A 22,872-nucleotide genomic window follows, 5' to 3' on the forward strand; every position below is an offset into this window, starting at 1 on the left:
GACTTCATCTCACTGGTACTGATAAAATCAAGGACGTGATCAGCTGAGCGCGTGTCATCTGCTAAAAGGGAAGATAGATCAGGCGACAGCTGTAAATGGGTACGTAGCGGATGAAAACAGGGGCACTGAAGTAAAAGGTGTCTCGCTGCCCATGGTTCAGAACAGTGGGGACAAAGTGGGGGAGGATCACAACTTTGGCTAAAAAGACAATGTCCTCGTTTCCATGCATACCTACATGCCATGGGATCCAGAGGAATGTCACAGACACCCCCCCCCCCCCCAAGTGGAGCATGGGGAGGCAGTCCTGAATCCGGTGGACCAGAGGATGGATAGAATAAAGAGCTTGGAGGTTGAGAAGAGAGCTGAGTGAATCCAAACAAATAATATACTGTATCCACTTATGCCGGCGGACGTATTGGACAGCCCAGTAAAAACTGAACACTGGTCGGGAAGCCGAAATCTAATAGCGGTGTCGCCAACAATATAGTCACTCACAACACCACAGGTGGTCTCTCAGCCATCAGTGTAAATAAATGTGGCATCCTTCATTTGTGCACATAGAGTAAATTAGAAGGAAAAGGAATATAGTAGTTGACGGAAGCAGACTCCCAGTGACAGTAGAGAGGAAGGGTGGTCTGCATACCCTAAATCCAAGGAGGTGTCAAAAAAAAGGGCATGTGTCGGATGAGCAAGCATGGAAGACAGATGACTAGCCTAACAACTCAGAAGGACAGCTCGCTGATTGGACAGTGGAGATTCAGCAGTCTCAGAGTAAAGGCTCTCCATGGGGCTGGTGTAACAAGCTCCAGACACTAAACCCAATCCACTGTGGTGGACAGAGTCTAGACACATAAGAATAGACAGCAGTGCGGAGGAGTAACCTATGCTTCCACAGTCCAATTTCAAGCTCACTAAGGCACAATATTGGCGGAGGAGGACCACTCGATCCGCTCCCCAGGAGGTACCACTCAGAACACAGAGGGTGTTGAGGGATTGCAGACAGTGAGCCAAAAGATATGAAACATGGAAAGACCAGCACAGTAACATAAATCTCAAGAATTTGGCGACATCCACAAACGGAGGGCCGACAGCGCCTAGATGTAAGGAAGGTGAATAAAACTCCATACTACACCAAAAATTTACACAGACGATCTTATTGGGAGAAAATCTGAAGCCGGTTTCAATGCTCCGTGAGTGGAGGCATTCGAGACATCCTTGAAGACATCGATCAAGAAGGCTGGTCCGTTGAGAGCTGTAGAAGATTGTAATATCGTCGACAAAGGAGTAGTCCGAGACACTGCTAAAGAGACAATCCATAATAGGATTTATGGCGATGTCAAACAATACAACACTCAGCACGGAGCCCTGGGGCACACAGTTTTCTTGTGTGAAATTACGGGAGAGAGTAGTGTTCATCCACATCTTAAATGTAAACTCGTCATAAATTCACGAATGACAAGGGGCAGCAGACCTTGAACGCGCCAAGCGAACAGTGTGCGGAGGATGCCTGTCCTCCAACAGGTAGCATATGCCCTCTCCTGATCAAAAAATATAGCTAATGTTTGGTGTTTCCTGATAAAATTGTTCATGATATAAGTGGAGATAGCAACAAGGTGGTCAACTGTGGAATGATACTTTAGGAAACCGCACTGGGCAGGTGTTAAAAGTTTTTGGGACTCCAGCTACCAGCCTAAATGGTAATTTACCATATGCTACAAAACCTTACATACACTATTCGTTGAAAGAGATATGGCAATAGCTAGATGGGAGATGTTTGTCCTTTGGAGGTACATCTTCTGGGAAAGGTAATGTCAGTCCAAATTCGATTATAAAGACGAAGGAGGTAATGCAGACTATGGTACGATAAATACAGAGAAATTTGGACTTGGATGCCATCCGGTCCTGCGGTGGAAGAGCGAGAGGAAGAGAATGCGTGATGGAGTTCCCGCAAAAAAAAAAAGTAGTGTATTATAGCTTTCAGAATTTTGAGGTTAGAAAGCAGGAGGTCACCCTTCCGCTGCTCGTTTCTTCAGGAGAAAGGCTGGCGGGTAATTTGAAGAGCTTGAAATCTCAACAAAATGTTGACCCAATGAGTTAGAAATTGCGACTGGGTACACTAAGGTATCTTGCGCGACAGTTACCCCAGACATCGGGGAGAAATTAGAATAACTGTCGAATTCAACTACAAACAGATGAGGGAGCTGGTAAAGAAGTCCCAGCTTGCCTTCTTGCTATCGCGGATGGTGTGACAGCATCACGCACGTAACTGCTTAAAGCGGATACAGTTGGCCAATGCAAGATGATTGCGGAAAACGCAAAGGGCACATCTCCGCTCATGTACTGCATCACGGCATGCCTCGTTCCAGCAAGGAACAGGAACTGGGGGACGCCGCGGCAAAGGGGAGCTACGAGGTATTTAACGTTCCACAGCTGTAAGAATAACTTCTGTAACATGAGTGACCGGATCGCTGATGCTAGAAAACTGATGGTCATCAAATGTTGCTAGAGAGGAGAAAAGTGTCCAATCAGCTTGGGCCCACAGATGGCAGTTGTGGCTGTAATCGAAGGACACATGGAAAAAAAGTTACTTGAGTGTGTAACAGCAAGAGCAAACCATTCAAAGTGCCGAGCTAGCTGAACAGTACAGACTGAAAGGTCAAATGAGAGTAGGTTGACATGGAGGCTGACAAAAAAAATAAGTTCCCCGGTGTCGAGGCGAACGAGATCCGCTTGGTGGAATAGGGAGCCTCTCGGACAAGGACGCGGAGATCACTGAAGTGGGTGGTGGGCGCTGAAAGTCCCCAACCAGCAAATAGGAGGGTGGGAACTGACCAAGGAGATGAAGGAAACCGGCTCTTGCCCTTGGTGTGGACAATGAAATGTATATGGTACAGAGAGAGAAGGTGTAGCCAGAAAGAGAAAGACTTACAGAGACAGCTTGGAAGGAACTGTTTGAGGATTGGGTGATAGAGTGTATCAGGGAGAAGAATCTTAAGTCCCCTGTGTGCTGGAGCGCCATCAACAGAGGGGAGATCAAACTGGACTGATTGGAAATGAGGGAAGGCAAAGCGGTCATGGGGATGTAGCTTTGTTTCCTGAAGACAGAAGACGACCGGGGAAAAGGTCGTAAGAGACTCAATAATTCATCCCGACTGGAACAAATTCCACAGATATTCCTATGGAGAATTGACACAGGGTGGACAGAAAACGGAAAAATCTCACCACGGTTGCAGTCAACTCAACGACCGCTGAGAGCCGGCGACCGATGGTGTGGAACAGCATTCAGCCTAAGGCAGAAGATCCTGATCCATAGGTTGTTTGGGGGGCAGCTCTTGCCGCCAGTGATCAGCTGGTTGATCGGCCGCCAGCGGCACGTCTCTGACATGAAAGACGGCCTATGGTGGCGCTGTAGAAGAGACACACCGTGGCGGAGAAGGAGAGGAACACTGTTTCTTATGAGCCTTCTTGGAAGCAGGACGTTGAGATAAGGGAGGAATCAACGGTTGTAAAGTGAAGGTGAGATCGCAAGTCTGCATGGCTACCTCCTTAGTAGGTCGAGGAGATGCGAGGACAATGCTATATTTACTCACTGGGAGCACAGTGGGTTTTCTACTGGCAAATAACTTACGAGCAGTTGAGGTGAACACCTTTTCTTTCACTCGGATTTCCTGAATAATACATTCATCTTTAAAAATAAGGCAACCTCTAGCCAAAGCAGCATGGTTACCCATACAGTTGATGCAATGAGGGTATGGAGTGTGACAATCATCCTGATGGGCATCGCTGCCACAGGTAATGCATTTGCCATATTGGAACATGACTGGCTGGTATGATTAAACTGCTGACACTGATATCAATGGGTAGGGTTGGGGATGTAAGGGTGAACTGAAATTATCTCATGTTCCACTTTAGCGTTCGATGAAAGTTGAACTCTGGCAAATGTCAAGAAGAGAGCGGGGTCAGCACCAATTCCTTTTCATGACTCGATGTACGGCTGTTACACCCTGATCAGACAGGTAATTTTGAATGTCCTCATTGGATAATCCGTTGAGTGATCTTGTATAAATCGTCCCACATGATGAATTTAATGTACGGTGTGCTTCCACCCAGACAGGGAAGGTGTGTAGCAGTGTAGTTCGAAGCTATGTTTGTGCCTGGAGGGCACTGTCGGTTTCTAATAACAAGGTGCCATTTTGTAAACGGGAACAAGACCTGACATGACCTGCAATTGCGTTGGCACCTTTCTCTCTCAGGGCACTCCTGCCTTACGTGATTGTCCACACCTCAGGTCATACCTCCCGAGAAACGGATGGAAGGACCAATCACCATGGTCGGAAGGTACCAGCTTGGGCAATCACCCCTCCCTGGGCGGGAAATTATGCGTTACCCTGTCACCGGCTACGCATGGGAACATGTGGGTCAGCCTTCAGACATGCACAGGGAAGAAGGAAAGACAAAGGAAGGAACAAAGAAAAGGAAAGAAGAGAATAGGTCTCAAATGCCGCAGCAGAAAGAAAGGTAGAGAGAAGAATCAAGGAAAAGAGAGGGATAAAGTGAGGACAGAGACTTTTCAGTGTAGAGAGAAAAGAAGAGAACCCACGTCTTACAGTCATAAGCATCCGTCTCTGGACGTTGGCACAAAACATACTCTCACATAGAGGGAGAAGAAGCAGCGGGGGGAGGGGGGATCAGCGTCGGGGAGGTATGTGGAAAGGGAATGTATGCAGCCCGGAAAGGGAAGAGAGCTGCACTAGCTCGGGGTCCCGTGCTTGCCGCGTACCTATCCACAATCACCAGTAAGTTTTACTTTAGCGCATCTTCCACCACCTTTAGCCCAAACAGAAACACTCTCCTGCTCATTTATTTTCCTATGATTCCTTGTCCTTATCGTGAATGGCATTGTAGAGGTAAAATATGATGAACCCATATCTTTGTTGAAAACTTCTCCAACATGATAGGTACGATAAGCTATAACATCTCTGTTATTAAATGCTTCCAAAGAAGTTACACCTTTCACAGTAGTACTTTGATAACGCACTACAGCAACAGTAATCCATCCATTACCAGACATATTTGCATCTTCTTGAGTAAGTGTAAAATTAATTACACATCCACATAGAAGGACCTTGCAGAAAACTCTGTCCTCCCTTATTACCAACTTTAAATTCCAAATCATCTATGGCCTTATAAACAGCAAGACGCGAACGTCTATCTTCTCCTATAACGAGGCATCTTTGTGGACCCCTTGGGGAGGGGGGAGGGGGGGGGATGGAAAATGTGTGTGTGCGCCTTTGACATACAGTTCAATAACCTTTTTACAGCAGGTACATAATGGCCCTTCACTGGGTGTTTTGGAACAATGCATCTGCAAACAATTCTGACAACTGAACAAAAACTGTTACACAATACAGTTCCAGAAACCTTACCAATTACGTTGTTCAGTTAGACTTTTCATCGTAAATAACAACAACACCACTCAAACAGCAAGAGGAAGACTACATGTACCATGTACTATGTGCTATGTGCTCCACCTGGCCGGTAGCCCAGGTTTCCTGCTACATCCATCACATATAGTCTTCTTCGAAATCCAGGAAATGAGTTCTCATAGCATCGCATACCTGGACTACCATCATAGTGATGCATGTGTGGAAATAGGGGATAAAATCTGTAACAGACCACATGAAGTGGTAACAGCAAAATAATTAAAGCCATTCTGTCAAGATAGCTTTAACAGACCATACAGCTTCATTCACAGTCTAGGACGAGGCAGAAAAAAGCTTCCTGTGGTTCTTGAGAATACAGTGCTGCCCGTAAACACTGATTGCGTTCAAGCATACACTGGGGCAGGTCTTGTCAATTGGAATAAAGGCCTTAGCTGGCGAAGTTGATGAGAAGCAATCACTAGACAGTATACATTGTTTTACAATCACAAGAAAATGCAGTGTTCATAAAAGAAACGAATACATGTAGATTTGCCATCATTTAAAAATGAGTTAAAGTAAGAGTTTATCTTTGAGCAGAAAATTGAAAATGTTCAATGTGTGTCTGTATATCCCTGAAAGTAGAAGTTTGGCATAGAACATCATTATATTTCAAAAAGATGAATACAGCTTACTTTTGGATTCTGAATGGATGGGACAGTTAACTGAGAGTAAAATGAGCAGTTTGATGACATCTGACGAATGTGATGGAAGTTGCTTTTGTCACAAGATGTCTACAACTTTCAATCAGCATGTGTCTCATTTAAATTATGAAGTAGTACTGTCTTCAATATTTCAAGGTGGCAGTAATGACAGTCCAGTGGCACATGCAAGTTATAAGGTTCCATTTACCACAGCATGAGCTAAAAAACTGTTTGCTGATGGTGAGTTCAGAACAAGAGTGCATCAATGAGCTGCAAGTCTTTTGTGCCCACTGAATGTAAATTGGTTACAAGTGCCAGTTTTTCTCAGGTGACTGTATATTGCCACATAAGTGCCAGGACTTGTCACATTTACCAGTATTTAACACATTAAATGCATAAAATTGGACACTGTATCTGTCAAGAGCACAACCACCGGCGTGGACATCCTAAAAGCTGTCTAAGCAGCTGTCAATTCCGCTGATTTCCACAGGGAACATTATGTTGGTTTAATGACTGAAAGGACCTAACTCCAAGGCCACCACCCTCCTACCTGGAACAAGCAAGTCAACAAAACTTCATATCGAAGAATGGGCTAGTGTGCAAAACCCAAATAAAGAAAACCGCAAGGTCTACAAGGCCAACAAAGACTGGAGAAAGGAACAATGTAGAAGGAAGGGGGAAAGTAATAAATATGGCAAGGTGCCCCATGCAGGGAGCAGCTGGAGGCCATCAAAGGCCGACAGTGCGATGGGGACACTTACCAAACACCCCATCCAAAAATACAAACACAAAAAAAGGCTAGCTACATGGACAGGGCGAGAGAAACACAGGAAAACAGAGTAAGAACATCGAGTCAAACACAACACGTGAGAAAGGGGAAAGAGCAAAAGAATGGATAGGGCAAGCCTGGGGCAGACCACCAAGCCCAGTTAGCCACTGTCCGGTTGGGGCTGAGGAGGCAACAGAGCATCATGCCAACACTTCAATGGGCTGACAAGGCTGAGGCACCTCACTTAGTGAGATAAAAAACCCCTTCATGAGTAAACAATAAAAGCAGGTAAGCGGCCGAGGCATCCTCAGCTAATTTCAGTGGTAGCAAGATGTGGATCTCCATATCTGGAAAGAGCAGCAGATGTGTAACACACACACGATCACCTTTTGTTGGTGCAGAAACTGCAATTGTCGAACTGCTGCCTCCATTAGGATGCCGATCGTGCGCCTAGTCCAAAAATGCCAGTTGCCAATCGTATCCCACAATGGTGTAATGTGTCCAGCATTTGTAATGTGGTGATAGCCAGCCGTATGTGAGACTCCTGTAATTTAGGCACAACTGGATCAATGCTTTGTAGGGCCCTAGCAGGATACAGTGGTCCGCACACCAGTTAGTGTCGTTGATGGGCACTGAGGTGCGACCAATATGTCTGCTTTAGTTGAGGAAGATGTCAACTGGGCATCGAAGACAAGTCCCAAAAAATGATGTGAGTCTACCACATTGATGGACTTACCATCAAAGTACAGGTCCAGACGGTGATGCATAACACAGGCCTTGGCAGTCGAAAGTTGGAAGCCATGAGAAAGAGTCAGAGACTGAGCTCAGTGCATTGCTCCCTGCTATCTGCATTCACCAGCATACATTGCAACTGAACAAAGACACATGCAAAAGTCATCAGCAATGAAGGGGAAACTGTTGGCCCTCCAGCTACCACCAGGCCATTGGTAGCTGCTAAAAAGAGAGGGACACTTAAAACCCAGCGAAACATTGTTCTCCTACAGATGGGAGGTGCTACGGGAGGTGTCAATCTGTACCTTGAAAGTGTGGCATGAAAGAAAGTTCCAGACAAGAATCAGGAGCAGCCACAGAAGCCCCACTCATATAAGCTGGCAAGGATGTGGTGATGACGTGTGGTATCATAAACTTTATGCAGATCGAAGAAGACTGCAATGAAGTATTAATGGTGAGCAAAAGCTATTTGGATAGCAGACTCCAGGGGGACTAAATTGTCTGCAGTAGAATGGCCTTGGTGAAAACCACCCTGGGTTGGAGCCAAGAGGTCCCAGAATTCAAGAACCCTATACAGCCTTGGATTCACAATACATTTAAGTGACTTGCTTGGGACGTTGGTTAAACTGATTGGATGAGAACTGTCCATCTGAAAAGGCAGTGGGCAGATACTGAACTGACACTGAGGCCTGATCAAAATGCTCAGCAATAGAGCTTGGGCTAGTGTGCATAACATCCTGGAGAGAAACTCCCTGATACCCGCAGGACGACAACAGCCAAAAATGAACCTGATCTTTACCCATACCTGCAACAAACAAACCCATTTCTGGTGTTTAGGAGGTGGTTGAGAGATGGATGTCATTTGTAGTGTTGGAGGGCATTACAGCAATCTGTAATAGCCACACCAATTTCAGAGCTCTACCAAGGAACAATCTTCCATTGGGGATAAATCCGAGGAAGTGGGAATCACTGAAGCAGCATCATGTCGTTATGTGTTGGAGCGCTTGGAATGGCAGCCGAGGAAAAGGCATCCCAATGCACATTAGTGAAGCCCACCAGAAAGGCCGTACAGGTGAGTGATGCTGAAGAGAAGATAAGACAATCACAAAATGATCGCTGTCACACACAAAATGATCGCTCTCACACAACTCTCCAAGGAATCCCGGGCTACAGATGGAAATATCAATGGCCGAGAAAGTGCCACGTGCTACACTAAAGTGTGTGGGAGCTCCAGTGTTGAGGAGGCAGAGATCACACCCTGCCACCAGATCTTTAACAATCCTGGCCCAGTCAGTGGTCACAGTACCACCCCACAGAGGGTTATGGGCATTAAATCCCAAAAGAAAAGGAAGGGAGGAGGAAGCTGTTGAAGGAGTCTAGAAGAGCAGGTAATGTAGGAGGGGAGTTGAAAGAGTGCATATTGTTGAAATGGAGTCTAAATGGATCTGAATGGCTAAGCTTCCAGTTCAGTACAAACAGGAAGCCCGGAACTAACAATGTCTGTGCGGACCAATGTACAGGCACCACTGGAACTTCACATAAGGCCGACCTGGTTCCAGCAAAAGGCTTGGAAACCACAAGGAGTCAGTGAGTGAGTATCCATGAGACAAGATTCCTGCTAACACAACACAAACAGCAGAGTAGAGAGGAAGAGGGAACTGCAATTCCAGAAGGTGACGATAGTAACCATTACAGTTCCGTTGAAGCAGAGTAGTACAAGAGTACAGATGGACGTCGAACAGGCCAGAATCAATCACTGTGCTGAGTCCACATCTGTCACCGGTAATGGCAGAGTGACATTTGTGAATATAAGATCAGACCCAGACCGAGGGGGCGCGGGCAATACTCCTTCACCACCACCACCACCACCACCACCACCACCACCACCACCACCTCCTCAGGGTGTGAGGAGGTGTGGTTGGCAAGAGAGGTCACAGCAATATCAAGTTCCAAAAGAGAACAAGTGTCCTTGAGGCTCACACAGTTTGGGTCCCACATCCTACTTTAAGTACCAGGCTTCTTGTCCTTGAGACACCGTAGAGGGCTCCTAGAGAGAATCCCATATCCACAGTGGGTGCCAGAGAAGAAGGTTTTCTTCACTGGCCAAGGAGCAGGTACTATCACCGAGGAGGAAAGGAAAGGGGAACAGTACAGAAGTAAGGATGGAGGAGGAGAAGAGGACACAATAGAAGCAAAGACTGACATTAAAGATATTGGATGGAGACGGTCTACAGGGCTTTATGTTGCAAAAGTAAACCATAACTGATTTTTTCTGCAAAAGCCAAGATGAAAGCGGCGGTGTCAACAGATTGTCCTTAGAACCTCTCTGGACTCACTGCATGAAATGAACAGTCCCGAGTTCCCTGTGGAAAATAATACCTTGGGTCGTATTTAAGGACCTGTAAGGATTAATGCTCACCGGAATGTCTCCTAAGCACTCACACGCACGTAGGTACGACGACTGACTGGGAGGTGTCCTACAGTGGGGAAGGAGGAGGGGAATAACATTTTGTTTTCGTTTTAGGGCGCAAAAAACGACTGTTCATATGCCCCATGTCAAAATTGTAAAAAACAAAGGCAAAGAGAGGAATTAAAAAGGACTACATGTCAATACCAATCGATGGAAGAGAAGACAGCTAATAACAGTGACTTCGAGGAAGGCCTATAAAATATACTAGAGAAATGGAGGACAAGAACTAAAAATTACATGGCCTTCGATATATTGCTATGACAGGTAAAACGTAAAACACGGTCGACAGCCCCCATGCTGTTCGCTAGAATGGCCGATAACTCAGACGGTAAACCCAAACGGGAATGTAAACAGTTAAAAGAAGGGAATTACGTCAGGAAATGGTGGATAGTTAAAAGTTGGGTGCAATGTGCACAAAGTGGTGAGGGAGTACGACTTTACAAATGGCAATGTCTAAAAAGACACTGCCCAATATGCAACCTAGTTAAAATGACCACCTCGTGACAAGAGAACTGAGAGGAAGTCAACCAAGCCTCAGGGAGAGCCTTAATAGCCTGGAGCTTTTTCCCATGAAGGGAGGACCAGTGGTGATGCCAAAGTGACACGATCTGCTCACAGACAGAAACACTGAGATCATCGGAGGGAGTCTAAGAACTAGCAGGCTGAAGTACAAGGACTGCAACCTTGGCAGCAGCCTCATTTCCTGTCAGACCCACATGACCAGAAACCCACATGAACATCACAGTGGCTCCGTCAAGAGCGAGCAAGTGACAGCTTCCCTGGACCTGCTGCACTATGGGATCGACACTGCACCACACAGAATCTTTGAAGGGCGTTGAGAGAGTCTGAGCAGATGACGCAATTTAAAGGCCTGTGTCGTCAGATGTACTGTGAGACCTGATGTAGGGCAAAGAGCTCTGATGTAAATACTGAGCAGTATTCCGGAAGCCAATACCAAAAAATGTCGGCAAGAATGACAAAGAGAGACCAGACACTGGAGTCAGTTCAAGAGACATTAGTTTACACAAAGGCACTATCATGAAACTCCATGCAAAAGTTGTGAAACTGAAGGTAAAGGTCAATAAGAACACGGGCCGTCACACGTAGCCAAGTTGGGGAAGGGTTCAAACCCACTGGGAAAGTTGCAGAGAGCGTGAAGTTATGCTGCCACAGAAGGAGCCGAAAGAAAACTCCAGAAGGTAACAGAAAAGGGATGCGCTCCATACTAGTGATCAAAAGAGTCATCAAAGGAGGAGACATAGGATCGTTGGCCACACATGGCAGACAAACGGCATGCACATTTGCTGAGGAGAAGTTGCAGTGGTAGGACTGAAGTAGTTTGGCAGATTCTGCCTACAGGCTCTCAACTGGGCTAGTGTAAAAGGCGCCAGTGGCCAAACGGATGTCATGATGGTGGATAGTATTGAGACGGCGTAAGAGTGACTGACATGCAGATGCATAAACAGAACACCCATAGCCTCATTATGAACGGGTGGTGGAGTGGTACATGTGAAGGAGTGTGGTTTGATCTGCACCCCAGGAAGTACCATTGAGGATAAGACACGTGGGAGGACGAAGAAAATTTTTTATCAAGCATGAGCCCCAGGAATTTCATAGTTTCAACGAACACAAGAGCAACAGGCCCAAGATGTAAAGACGGTGCAAGAAAGTAATTGTGCCCCCAGAAATTCGTAAAAACGGTTTTATCAGTGGAAAAACGAAAGGCACTGTCGATGCTCCATGAGTAACAGTGTTTGAGACACCGCTGCTAAATGAGACAAGTCTGTGGAGAACTGAATAAATGGCAAAATCGTTACCAAAAAGGGAATCTGAGATGCCCAGTGGGAGGTAGGCCATTATAGTTTTAATGGCAATAGCAAAGAGAATGGCGCTCAGGACAGAACCCTGAGGCACACCGTTTTTACGGATAAAGTTTCTCACAATGTAGAACCCGCATGCATCTTGAAAATTCCGTCTTTTAAAGATTCCTGAAGGAAACAGGGCAGCTGGCCACTGAAGCCCCATGTGTAGAGAGTACAAAGGATACCAGTCTTCCAGCAGGTGTCATAGGCTTTCTCCAAATCGAGAAACACGGTCACAGTCTGGGATTTCCACAGGAAACTTTGCATGACATGGGTGGACAAAGAGACAAGATGGTGAACTGCAGAAATCTACACTGAGCAGTGGTTAGTAAATTGTGATACTGGAGCCACCATACCAGCCGGACACGAAACATACGTTCCATCATTTTGCAAACACAGCTGGTGAGGGAAATGGGGCAGAAGCTAGAAGGAAGGTGTTTGTCCTTGCCGGGCTTAGGTATGAGTATGACAATGGCATCATGCCGGCGTTTGGGAAATGTGCCCTCTGCCCAGATGCATAAGTATGAAGCAGAAAGTTCTTGCTCGCAAGAGAAAGGTGCTACAACATCTGAATGTGAACATCGTCTGGCCCTGGGGTGGAGGATCGGGATGAAGTGAGAACATGATCTAGCTACCTCCTAGTAAAGATAGCAATGTAGCACTCACAATTCTGAGAAGAGAAGGGTACCACACAAGTCTCCTCCACTAGTTTCTGATGGAGGAAGGCAGGGTGACAGTGGGAAGAGCATGAAATCTCCGCAAAATGGCAGACCAAGGTGTTGGAGATAGCAATAGGGCCCACGATGACATCATTTGCTACTGTCAGGCCGGAAATTGGCGAATGGATTGTGGTACCAGAGAGCCATTGGAGATTGGTCCACATGAGAGTGGAACTGTTAAAAGAACTAGTGGATGAAATCCAGCTAGCTTTCTCGCTATCTCTAAGAACGTGATGGCACTGTGCTTGCATTTGTTTATAATAAATGCAGTTTGCCATCATAAAACGACAGTTAAAAACACGGAGAGCATGTCTCCATGTGCACATTGCCCCACAGCACACTTCTGTCCACGAAGGTACCATGTCATGAGATGGTAAAGAGGAAGTGGAAGGAATGGAATGTTCTGCTGCGGTAATGACAACATTTGTATGATATTCCACCTGGTTATAACAACTGGGAAATCTTTTTCATCAAAGGTTGCCATGGAGGAATAAAGCCTCCAGTCGGCCTTAGTAAGCTTAGTCTGTTCAGAGATGGGGTAGGAGTCAGCAAACCAATAGCAGACGGGAAATGGTCGCTCGAGTGTGTGTCAGAGAGAACGGACCACTCAAGACGATAGGCAAGCTGGGCAGTACAGAAGGATAGATCCAAATGGGAACAGGTGAGTGAGGAGTCTGAAAGGAACATAGGTGCTCCTGTGTTAATGTGGAAGAGGTTAAGTTGATTAAGGGGTCAACCAAGAGAGCACCTCTTTGGACATGGTCTGGGAAATCCAAAGGGGATGGTACGCATTAAGTTCAACGAGCAGCAGATAGGGATGGGGCAGCTGCCCAATAATCTAGAGGAAGTCTGCCCTGGTGACACAGAATGATGGATGGGTGTAAGTGGTATAAAAGGAAAAGGTCAAGTGAGGAAGGAACACAGCAAACTGCAACAGCTTGAAAATGGGTATTCAGGGAGACGGATTGACTATGAACATCATCCCAGATGAGCAGCATGACACCCCCATGAAATGGAATGCCAACCTCAGGGAGGAAGGTCAAAACAGACCGGGAAGGAATGCAAAAGCTCAAAGTGATCGTGAGGACGCAATTTTGTTTCCTGAAGGCAGAGAACAAGTGGACACTGTGATTCTAACAGCAGCCGTAAATCCTCTTTGTCAAATTGAAGGCTGCATACATTTCATTGGAGAGTCACGATAAGGAAAAAATGAAGGCGTGTCACCTTGGCAGTTGCAGAGTGCCAGCCTGTGAAGGCTGACAGCTTCAGGGCACAGAGGCAGGAGGACCTTGCTCCATGAGATCTAAGGAAACGTCAGCTTTTTTCTGCTGTTGGCCTGCAGAGTCCAGCACAGAAAAACGGTTGGTGGTGCGCTCCAGAGACACGGAAGCCGGGCAGGCACGGTTATCACGTGGCGACACCGTCAAAAAGGATCTTTGAGTTGGCGAATGAGAAGACTGTTTGCCTTCGACTTCTTCGAGCCTTTCCGGTTAGCAGAGGAAGACTCAGGTGTTGGTTGGCTGAACTGACATAGGAAGTCTTCATGAGAGTTCATGGGAGCATTCCTTCTGTCCTTCCTGGCCTGCCAGCTGTATAGCTGGTACCTTCGCCCCATTGGGGCAAGAGTTTGATGGCTTGTTGCACAGCTGGACAAGGAGACAGCAATGATACCATGACACTGGGTGATTTCACAACCTCAGAGATGAATTCAAGGTAGCATGTCTGCACGGTCATGTCCTTCATGGAGCGAGATGTCGCAAGAAAAGTGCCAGACGGTAGAATGCAGGGTTTGCGACTAGCCAATAACTTGCCAACGACCGGGTAGGATACTTTTTACTTACCTGGATTTCCTGGACAGCCCATTCATCGAGATACACAGGACCATCTCGAGACAAGGTGGCATGGTCGCCATTGCAGTTGATACAGCGGGGAGAAGGTAGCGGACAATTGCCTTCGTGTACATCCCTATCACAAGGTTACACATGTGGCCAGGTATTGACAACAACATTCGACTGTGGTTGAAACGATGACAGAGGCAGCCGCGCAACGGGTTCACAAGGTACCATAACCTGCTTTGATCTTGGATGGAAGAACATCTCTATCAAAGGTGAGAAAAAGTGTTTGTATAGGCACTAAGGAGGAATCTACCTTTTTCATCACCCGATGGACAGCAATGACACCCTGGCGAGAGAGGTACGTTTGCATTTTGCCCTCGGTCAGACTGTTGAGCAGCCTAGTGTAAATTACACCACAGGAAAAATTGAAGTTCTATGGGCCTCAACACAAACAGGATAGCCATGGAGAAGCAAAGCGGCAAGCAGTTGTTGTGCTTGAGAATCAGAAGTAGGCTCCAAAGGCAGAGTGTACCACTGCATAAAAAAGAGCAGGATTTCACAGGGCTGGCAATTGCATCAACATATTTCTGAATTAGAAAAGGATTTGCCGTTGCAAAGGACTGACCGTCTTCTGTATGGTAGACATGGGCCGCAAAGATGACGACTGGCTCATTATGAGAAAATCCCCCATGACTACCAGCGTCTCTGATGGCACGCTCCTTCTAACTGGGGGACTCTTCATAGGGGCCCACCCACCTTTGGCAATTTGGGAAGGTAGTAGCTCAGGCAATTATACCCCCCCCCCCCCCGGCCTGGCCAGTACCAGGAGGTACGTGCAAACCTGACCTGTGGACCCTGGGCTAGGATTTATATGTTACCCAGTCACACTGGGCAAGCCTTCTTTGAGTGCACAGGGAGAAGAGGAAAAAGAGCTACCTCCAACACCAAAGGGGAGGAATGATAGGAGAAGGGGAACGAAAAAGGAAAGAAGGAACGAAAGACAGTGGAGAGACTGTTCCGATATCAGCGACTGAATATGCAGAACACATTTCCAACACCCAGTCAGGTGGGGGAAAAGAACAGCAAGAGGATGGACATGCTGCAAAGCTGAGGCCCTGTGGTAGCCAAGCACGAACACGCCAAAGAGTGGTGAGCCCTTGGGGACGGGGTATAAGAACTGACATCAAAGAGAGTTCTCTTCCCCAAGTGGCACACATTATGGGAACAATGTAGAAATGGAGGTCAAATCCCAAGGGGAACCACAAAAAAGCCAGAGGCAGAACAAAACGAGTGGGAGTGGTAGCACAAGACAAGACCTGAAAGGAATAGCAAAACCAAGGGAATAGCCAGGTCGTCATAAAGGGAAGCACCAAGGAGGAACGGGGGATGTGGGTTGGAGGGAGGAGCAGGAACTAGGATGGGAAGGAGTGGATATAGGAAATGGAATGCAGCCAGGGAGAGAAGAAAGGATGCAATCATTCGGGGCCACAACATGGGTGCACACATATAAAACCCCGCCCCTACACCATCCCATCCCAGGTGCATAGGTGGCACATCTGGTGTCAATGACAACAGACAGGGCACCTGCAATGAAAGGGGAGCACATGGGATTTGTTGGATTGCTAAGAAAGAAGCTGCAGTGAACAGAAGAATTATTGTACAGCATTCACTACATTATGCACCAAGAGGTACTCCATGCAAAAGCAGCGAACTACCTTATATTTCTGGTACAGGTTATGGGACATATGAATGCTTGTAACACCAGCTTGCAAGGTGAAAATAAATCAATTTATGAAATGACAGAAAGCTTGCACTGTGGGAAAGACATCTTTCGTCAGAGAACGCAGCACATTTCCCTACTCTGTCTTCTGTCCATGAAAAGAATTACAAGGAGTTCATTTCTCTAATTAGTACAATAAAACTGGAAATTCTCAAGTGATTTGGGGATGTATTAAATCAATCCTAAGCTTTCGAATTGTTTGAGAGACCATCTACTACTACTCCTAACAATTGCAAATGGAATTAATGTAATTTTAATCTTAGAGAGAGGTTCCTTTTGCCCAGACATTCAACAGAATTTTTTCAAAATGTTCCAAAGCACCAGTTTCTTCACCTCCATTACAAAGCCACGAAAATAATGTCAATGTTTGTCTTGTCATACGTTTGAGCTGGATTCTCGCATCTCGAAGATGCGTTCACAAACATCTGATGGGATACCGTTAATAACCCTTTAATTTCATCCTTCAATTGGTGCATAGTTGGTCGTTTGTTCAAGTACACTTTTGATTTCACAAATCTCTGCAAAAATGTCACAAGGTTTAACATCGCATTATCTGGCAGGCAATTCCTGGTTGCCATGTAAAGAGAGAATTTTTGGGGAAACTTGTCATTCAGCAGACCAATCGTTTCACAGGTTGTGTGACTCGTCGAACCATCTTGCTGAAACCAAATATCGTCATTTTCATCAATAAAGAGTGAAAAACCAATCAGGAAGCATTGTTTCGGTAACGGTCGCCGTCCACAGTGACGACAGCCCCACATCATTTTCAAAGCAAGTGCGGGCAGGTCACTTCTCTTGCCCACAACCCACACCATACATTCGTGCGTCTTTGATGCATCTGACCTTAGGCAGTCACTCGCGGATTTTCGTTACCCCAAAACCTTGTACGCAACGATTTTCAGATCTATTGAAAGGATTTCATGCAGTGAACTTAGTGATAAATTCAATTGTTGAGCACGTCGGCGAACCGACTTTCTGGAGCTTACGGTCAAGTTTTCACATATGATAGGACGCGGTCCTCTCATTTCCTTAACGTCTGAGACAGAACCAGTGGTCTCAAACTTCCGGACCAACTTCCGAACTGATCATTCGGTTGGAAACGCATTACATCAGAGATGTCATAGCCGGCCGCGGTGGTCTCGCGGTTCTAGACGCGCAGTCCGGAACCGTATGACTGCTACGGTCGCAGGTTCGAATCCTGCCTCGGGCATGGATGTGTGTGATGTCCTTAGGTTAGTTAGGTTTAACTAGTTCTAAGTTCTAGGGGACTGATAACCACAGCAGTTGAGTCCCATAGTGCTCAGAGCCATTTTGAGATGTCATAAGCAATTCATGAACGGTTGCCGTGGGACTTTCACACTGTTTCTGTAATAACCTTTCATCACTTGGATACGTTGCTAAGTTGTCATCTCATCCATGACGAAATTAAACGTCAACGAACAATTCTCACCAGACAAAAGCTATCAGGCTACTAATAGGAAGGATCGCAGGTAACAAAAATGAAAAAACCACAGCTGCCAACAGTCATTAAAAAAAAGGGTGCAAGATTCAAATTCGTCCTTACTTCCCGGACGCCCGTTATAAAATAGCTTATCACCTGCCTATATCCACATAATATGCCTTTATCTACTTTCAGCCCTTGAAAACGGACAAATTAACAAGATAAATAGAGTTCTTCAGCATCAGTTTTCACCCTTAGCACTGAGTATTAGCAATGCCCAAATTGTGGTATTACAAGGCGATTTTTGAGCAGAGTTTCAAAAAAAAATTAGAATCAATAGGAGAATAATGATGATTTCTTGTAGTATTCAAACACTTCTCACCTGTTACGAAAAGCAGCGAACGGTGGACGGGCTAAGTCTTCTTTTATTTATCTATTTAGTTTAATATTTTGATTGCAAGTATCTTGAAACTGAGGGAGTTAAACTTTATTATAGGAAATAGTAGGAACAAAAAGCGAAAATCAGTTATTTCAGGAACCGGTCATTTTACGCGATTTTAATAGACATGGTTAAACTGGCGCTGTTAAATAACTATATAACAGAAAACCGGTTGTTTCAGCGATAACCGCCATCCCTTGCTTATGGGTCCCAGTCAGAAAGCCTAATCAAAAATCCAGTTTTATTTTTGCAGAATGTGATTCTGTTACCGGCACTTTCCATGTGCAGTATCTTTGAGTACAGTAACACCTGTGTATCAGTTCTGTTCACAATATAAGAAAATACTCTAGGAAAACTTAAGTCCTCTGTGTGTCATGAATTTTAGATCCTCCTCCCCAGGACACTCAGCAAATTGAATCTATCAAAACTACACGCACCCCCTTACCCTCTGAGCGCCGCAAGCACTAGCCTGACCATCGCTACACCTGAAACGCCACGCTAATTAGTTTTGGCGTACCTGGTCCTTGGGCTGGGCGCAGCCGGCGCAGGTGCGGCACTCTTCGCAGTGCCACGTGGAGCCCGTCGACAGCACGGTGGCCAGCTCTTGCGCCAGGCACGACAGGTGCACCGAGCTCCCGCAGCCGGCACACTTGCGCAGTTCCTCCGCACGGCCGTTCTTGTTGCGCGACGCCGTGCCCAAGCATTCCCCACAAATCGGCAGTGGCGCCGAAGGCTGCAACACCACCAACAATATGCTTTATTATATGCTTCTGCCTTGCAGTTCAGCGTAAACAACTTTTTTGGAAAACCCTAATGACAAACGTCAGACAAAAGTATTCATATTTAAGTATCGCGTTTTTATTTAAGTGTTGATTTCTGAATTGGATAATACGAAATAGAATGAATGGAAGTAGTAGTTCGAATGACACAAGTTTACTGTTACCTGTCACTGTTTCCTTGCATCCACAACGCGTTTCGAATGCTTAGAGCTCCATCATCAGATGGGTTTACATATGTTTGTATGACAAAATAATCAGCAAGAACATTATGACCATCGACTTACTTAATATCGGTGTAAACCCGTCCAGGCGATAGCAGCGTCAAATGGCGAGAAATGACTGCTAATCAGACACACGCACAGTACATGTGGTATCCGGTGAACGTGCAGTCCGTGTGGAGAATGGGGAAGGCGCGCAAAATTTCTGAGTTTGACCGAAGGCAGACTGTGATCGCTCGGCACGAGCATTTCGAAATTACAAGAGTTGTCGGGTGTTTGAGGAGTCCTGTGGTGTCTTCAACACATGGTAAAACCAAATTAGTATCAACATGGACAGGTGAAAATGTGTGCCCCGACCGGGACTCGAACCCGGGGATCCCCCTGCTTACATGGCAGACGCTCTACCCATCTGAGCCACCGAGGGCACAGAGGATAGTGCGACTGCAGGGACTATCTTGCGCACGCCTCCCGCGAGACCCACATTCTCACCTTGTATGTCGACACAGTACATTCGTAGTGTCCCACCCCAACACACTCATTACTCGTGGAAGACATTCTTACCAAGTCCCGTAAGAGTTCGTGGAACGTGCGTGCATCCGCACAGAAGGAGGTCATGGCCGGTATTGCCAGAATTATATACTTATATGGATACGGTGTCTGTTCTTTCGGACATGTCCATAAAAGTGAAACCACGTCCAGACGACGTGGGGGTTGGGTGGCCACCCCTAATTACAGATGGCTGGGCAGATTGGTAAAACAGGACAGTCGGCGAACTGTCGCGGAACTAACATCAGACTTTTATGCTGGGCGGAGTATAAGTATGTCTGAACACACAGTACACTAAGCACTCCTAACGATGGTGGTCCGCAGTATGTGCTAATGTTAACACCACGACTGAAATGGGCACGTGACCATCGGCACTGGACACTGGCGCAGTGGTAGAGCATTGCATAGTCTGTCGAATACCGATACCTTCATCATGTCGATGGGAGGGCGCGAATCCGTCGCCTTCCAGGGGAATAGCTCCTTGACACCTGTACTGAGGGACGGATACAAGCTGGCGGCGGCTCAATACGCTCTGGGGAACATTCACGTGGGCATCTTTGAGTCCAGTGCAGCTCGTGGGAGGCACCATGACGGCCAAGCAGTATCGCAGACTGGTTGCAAATCACATACCCCCTTCATTACGATCATGTTTCCCGACGACAGAGGCATTTTTCAACGAGATAATGCGCTGTGTCACGAGGCCATGGGTGTGATGGAGTGGTTCGAGGAACACAGTGGCGAGTTCCAATTGATGTGCTGCCCCTCCCCCAACACATCATACCTGAACCAGATCGAACACATTTGGGATGTGATTGAACGTGGCGTCAAGAGTTCATCGTCTGCCCCCAGAATTCACGTGTACTGGGTGATTACTACTACTACTACTACTACTACTACTACTACTACTACTACTATTATTATTATTTTGTTTGGTTTGTGGGGCTCTCAACTGCGCGGTTATCAGCGCCGGGGGAAGTCCCAATTTTTAACTCAATTCAATCTAGCAACGGTCACGAATGATGATGAAATGAGGACAACACAAAATCCAGTCCCCGGGCAGAGAAAATCCCCAAACCGGCCATGCGTACTGGGTAACTTGTGTGGGCAGATGTGATGCCCACAACCTCTAGCGAACTACCAAGGCCTCACTGCTTTATTTGCCACGACGCGTCGCCGCTGTTATCTGTGCCAAAGATGGACATACCGGCTATTCGGTAGGTGGTCATAATCTTCTGGCTGATGAGAGTGTGTGTGTGTGTGGGGGGGGGGGGGAGGTTACGATTCAGTAGCCACAGGCGCCTTTCTCTGTCGTAACAAATCACATGTAAACCATCGTACTTCTTATTTTAAAACGAAATTGTAGTTGTCTCAGTCTGTGAAATGACAGGACGACCATTAGTCGCCAAGTGAGGACCATTTTGAGGTTATACAAAGAAAATTATACACAGAAATATTGTAATTTAAAATCACAGTCAAAGTAAATATTAAATTAACAAAGGAACTAAAAATTTAAAAGTAAAGAGAAAAATCGTCATTTTTAAGTTTGCTTAACGATGAGGTACTCTACGGATGATTAAGAAAAACGAAGTTGTTTTCAGCTTTGCTATCAAGATCACTAGAAGCAGCAGCGAATACAGAAGAACGGAACGTATACTTCGTGAACTCAGGCCCTGCCTTATGAGATAAATACGAAGTTTTTGAATTCAAACAATACAAACCAAGAACCTACTGGACATCTTTCCCTGAAGCATATATAAATTTCAGTTTTTAGGAAACTTATTCACAGATTTGATAATAGCCGATTGCTTTTGATTTATACGTTGTTACGACGTGCCTTAATTTGTGGCTTTCTGTATTTTGGGTTACAGGTGTTTTTCTTTCATAGTTTGTCATCTGCAACTATAGAGAACTTACTGTAATTTACACCGAACACTGGCGTGTGAGGAGTGCAATTCTATTGTCATGTAATAAAAAGAAAATGAAGTCCCCTGAGGATGCTGTGACTTCAACGAAACATGTCTGGGTGAAAGGAAGAAAAAAAAACTTTGCTCAAAGCGGAACCTATCCAAAAACAAAATTTATTTCCAAGCAAACATGTACACAAGGGTGAGCTTCAACTCAAGACGAAACGAGTAGACGAATACACTCCCCCTCCACCCACACAAGTTTATCTCAGTGAACACTACCTGTTCGATTCGTAATAAAGGAGAAGAAAAGCCAATTATGTGATCAATATTTTTATTTGACAAATGCCGAGAAGAATGTCTGGGGTGCAATGGCAGTTGACAGTAACAGAAGAAGTAAACTGGCCAAAGAAAGTTTTGCACAACCAGCATGTCTGAGTAAGAGTGTACGCTTACATCCAAGAGGAATAGGGAATGAAAGAATAAGCATTACGAAACTGAAAAAGTAGTGAATCAAAATCAAAACGGTAGCCAAAAAAAAAAAAAAAGCACTGTTCGAAAGTGGAACTCTTTGAGCCTATGTGAAAGCAAAATCTGGTCGATACGTTGCTGCTGTAGCCTCCCCAACTATTCGACGGTGCCCCTCCTAACGCCATCCGGTGTGCGAGAGGGGTTCTAGTGACAACCCACTGTAAGTCTTAACTGTCCCAATCGGCTTCGTGTCAGTAGATACTGCAGGTCACGTCATTCCATTCCATTCATTCGTTCGTTCCTCCTGAAGATAGGAATGGTGGGTTCATGAGCTATCGTCTTTACAGCCCATTCTATCACCATAAAGGTGACTGGAGGGCTGGAAAACAACCATTAGTTGGAAGATATGCACAGCCCCCAAATTGGCATCGATATGACGGAGCGGCGTCATGTCACATGCCACACTCCTAGAGGCCAAATTAATTGTGTGGGGGCCGCTCCGCACTTTCTTCGTCAACGCACCCCTCTCACTTTACTTCAGAACGACAAAGCGCAATTCTACTGTGCATCTAACAGGGGATTTAACAGGCCACAAGTTGTGTTGATGTTGACCATGGGTGACTGCTACGAGGCAGGTCTTCAACATTTTCTCCCACCATGGCAGTTGAATGTATGAATGACATCGCTAAGGTGAAAGCAAATTCAACGAGCTAACTTCCCGTGTGATACCCACCCTTTCCGTAAAGTGATAATGTATGTACGAGGCAAGTTCCGTGAAAAGCC

General features: G+C 46.0%; 1 protein-coding gene across 1 annotated transcript in view; it reads right to left on the minus strand.

The window, feature by feature from the left end:
* The window catches only part of LOC126237392 (histone acetyltransferase KAT6A-like), a 295,463-nt gene that overhangs the window by 84,210 nt on the left and 188,381 nt on the right, over nucleotides 1-22,872 (minus strand). The window contains exon 3 of the mRNA XM_049947479.1: nucleotides 18,689-18,904. Coding sequence (XP_049803436.1) covers nucleotides 18,689-18,904 — 216 coding nt within the window. The remainder of the gene's footprint in view (nucleotides 1-18,688; nucleotides 18,905-22,872) is intronic.

The sequence above is a fragment of the Schistocerca nitens genome, chromosome 2 (genome assembly GCF_023898315.1).
Source record: "Schistocerca nitens isolate TAMUIC-IGC-003100 chromosome 2, iqSchNite1.1, whole genome shotgun sequence".
Classification (NCBI taxonomy): domain Eukaryota; kingdom Metazoa; phylum Arthropoda; class Insecta; order Orthoptera; family Acrididae; genus Schistocerca; species Schistocerca nitens.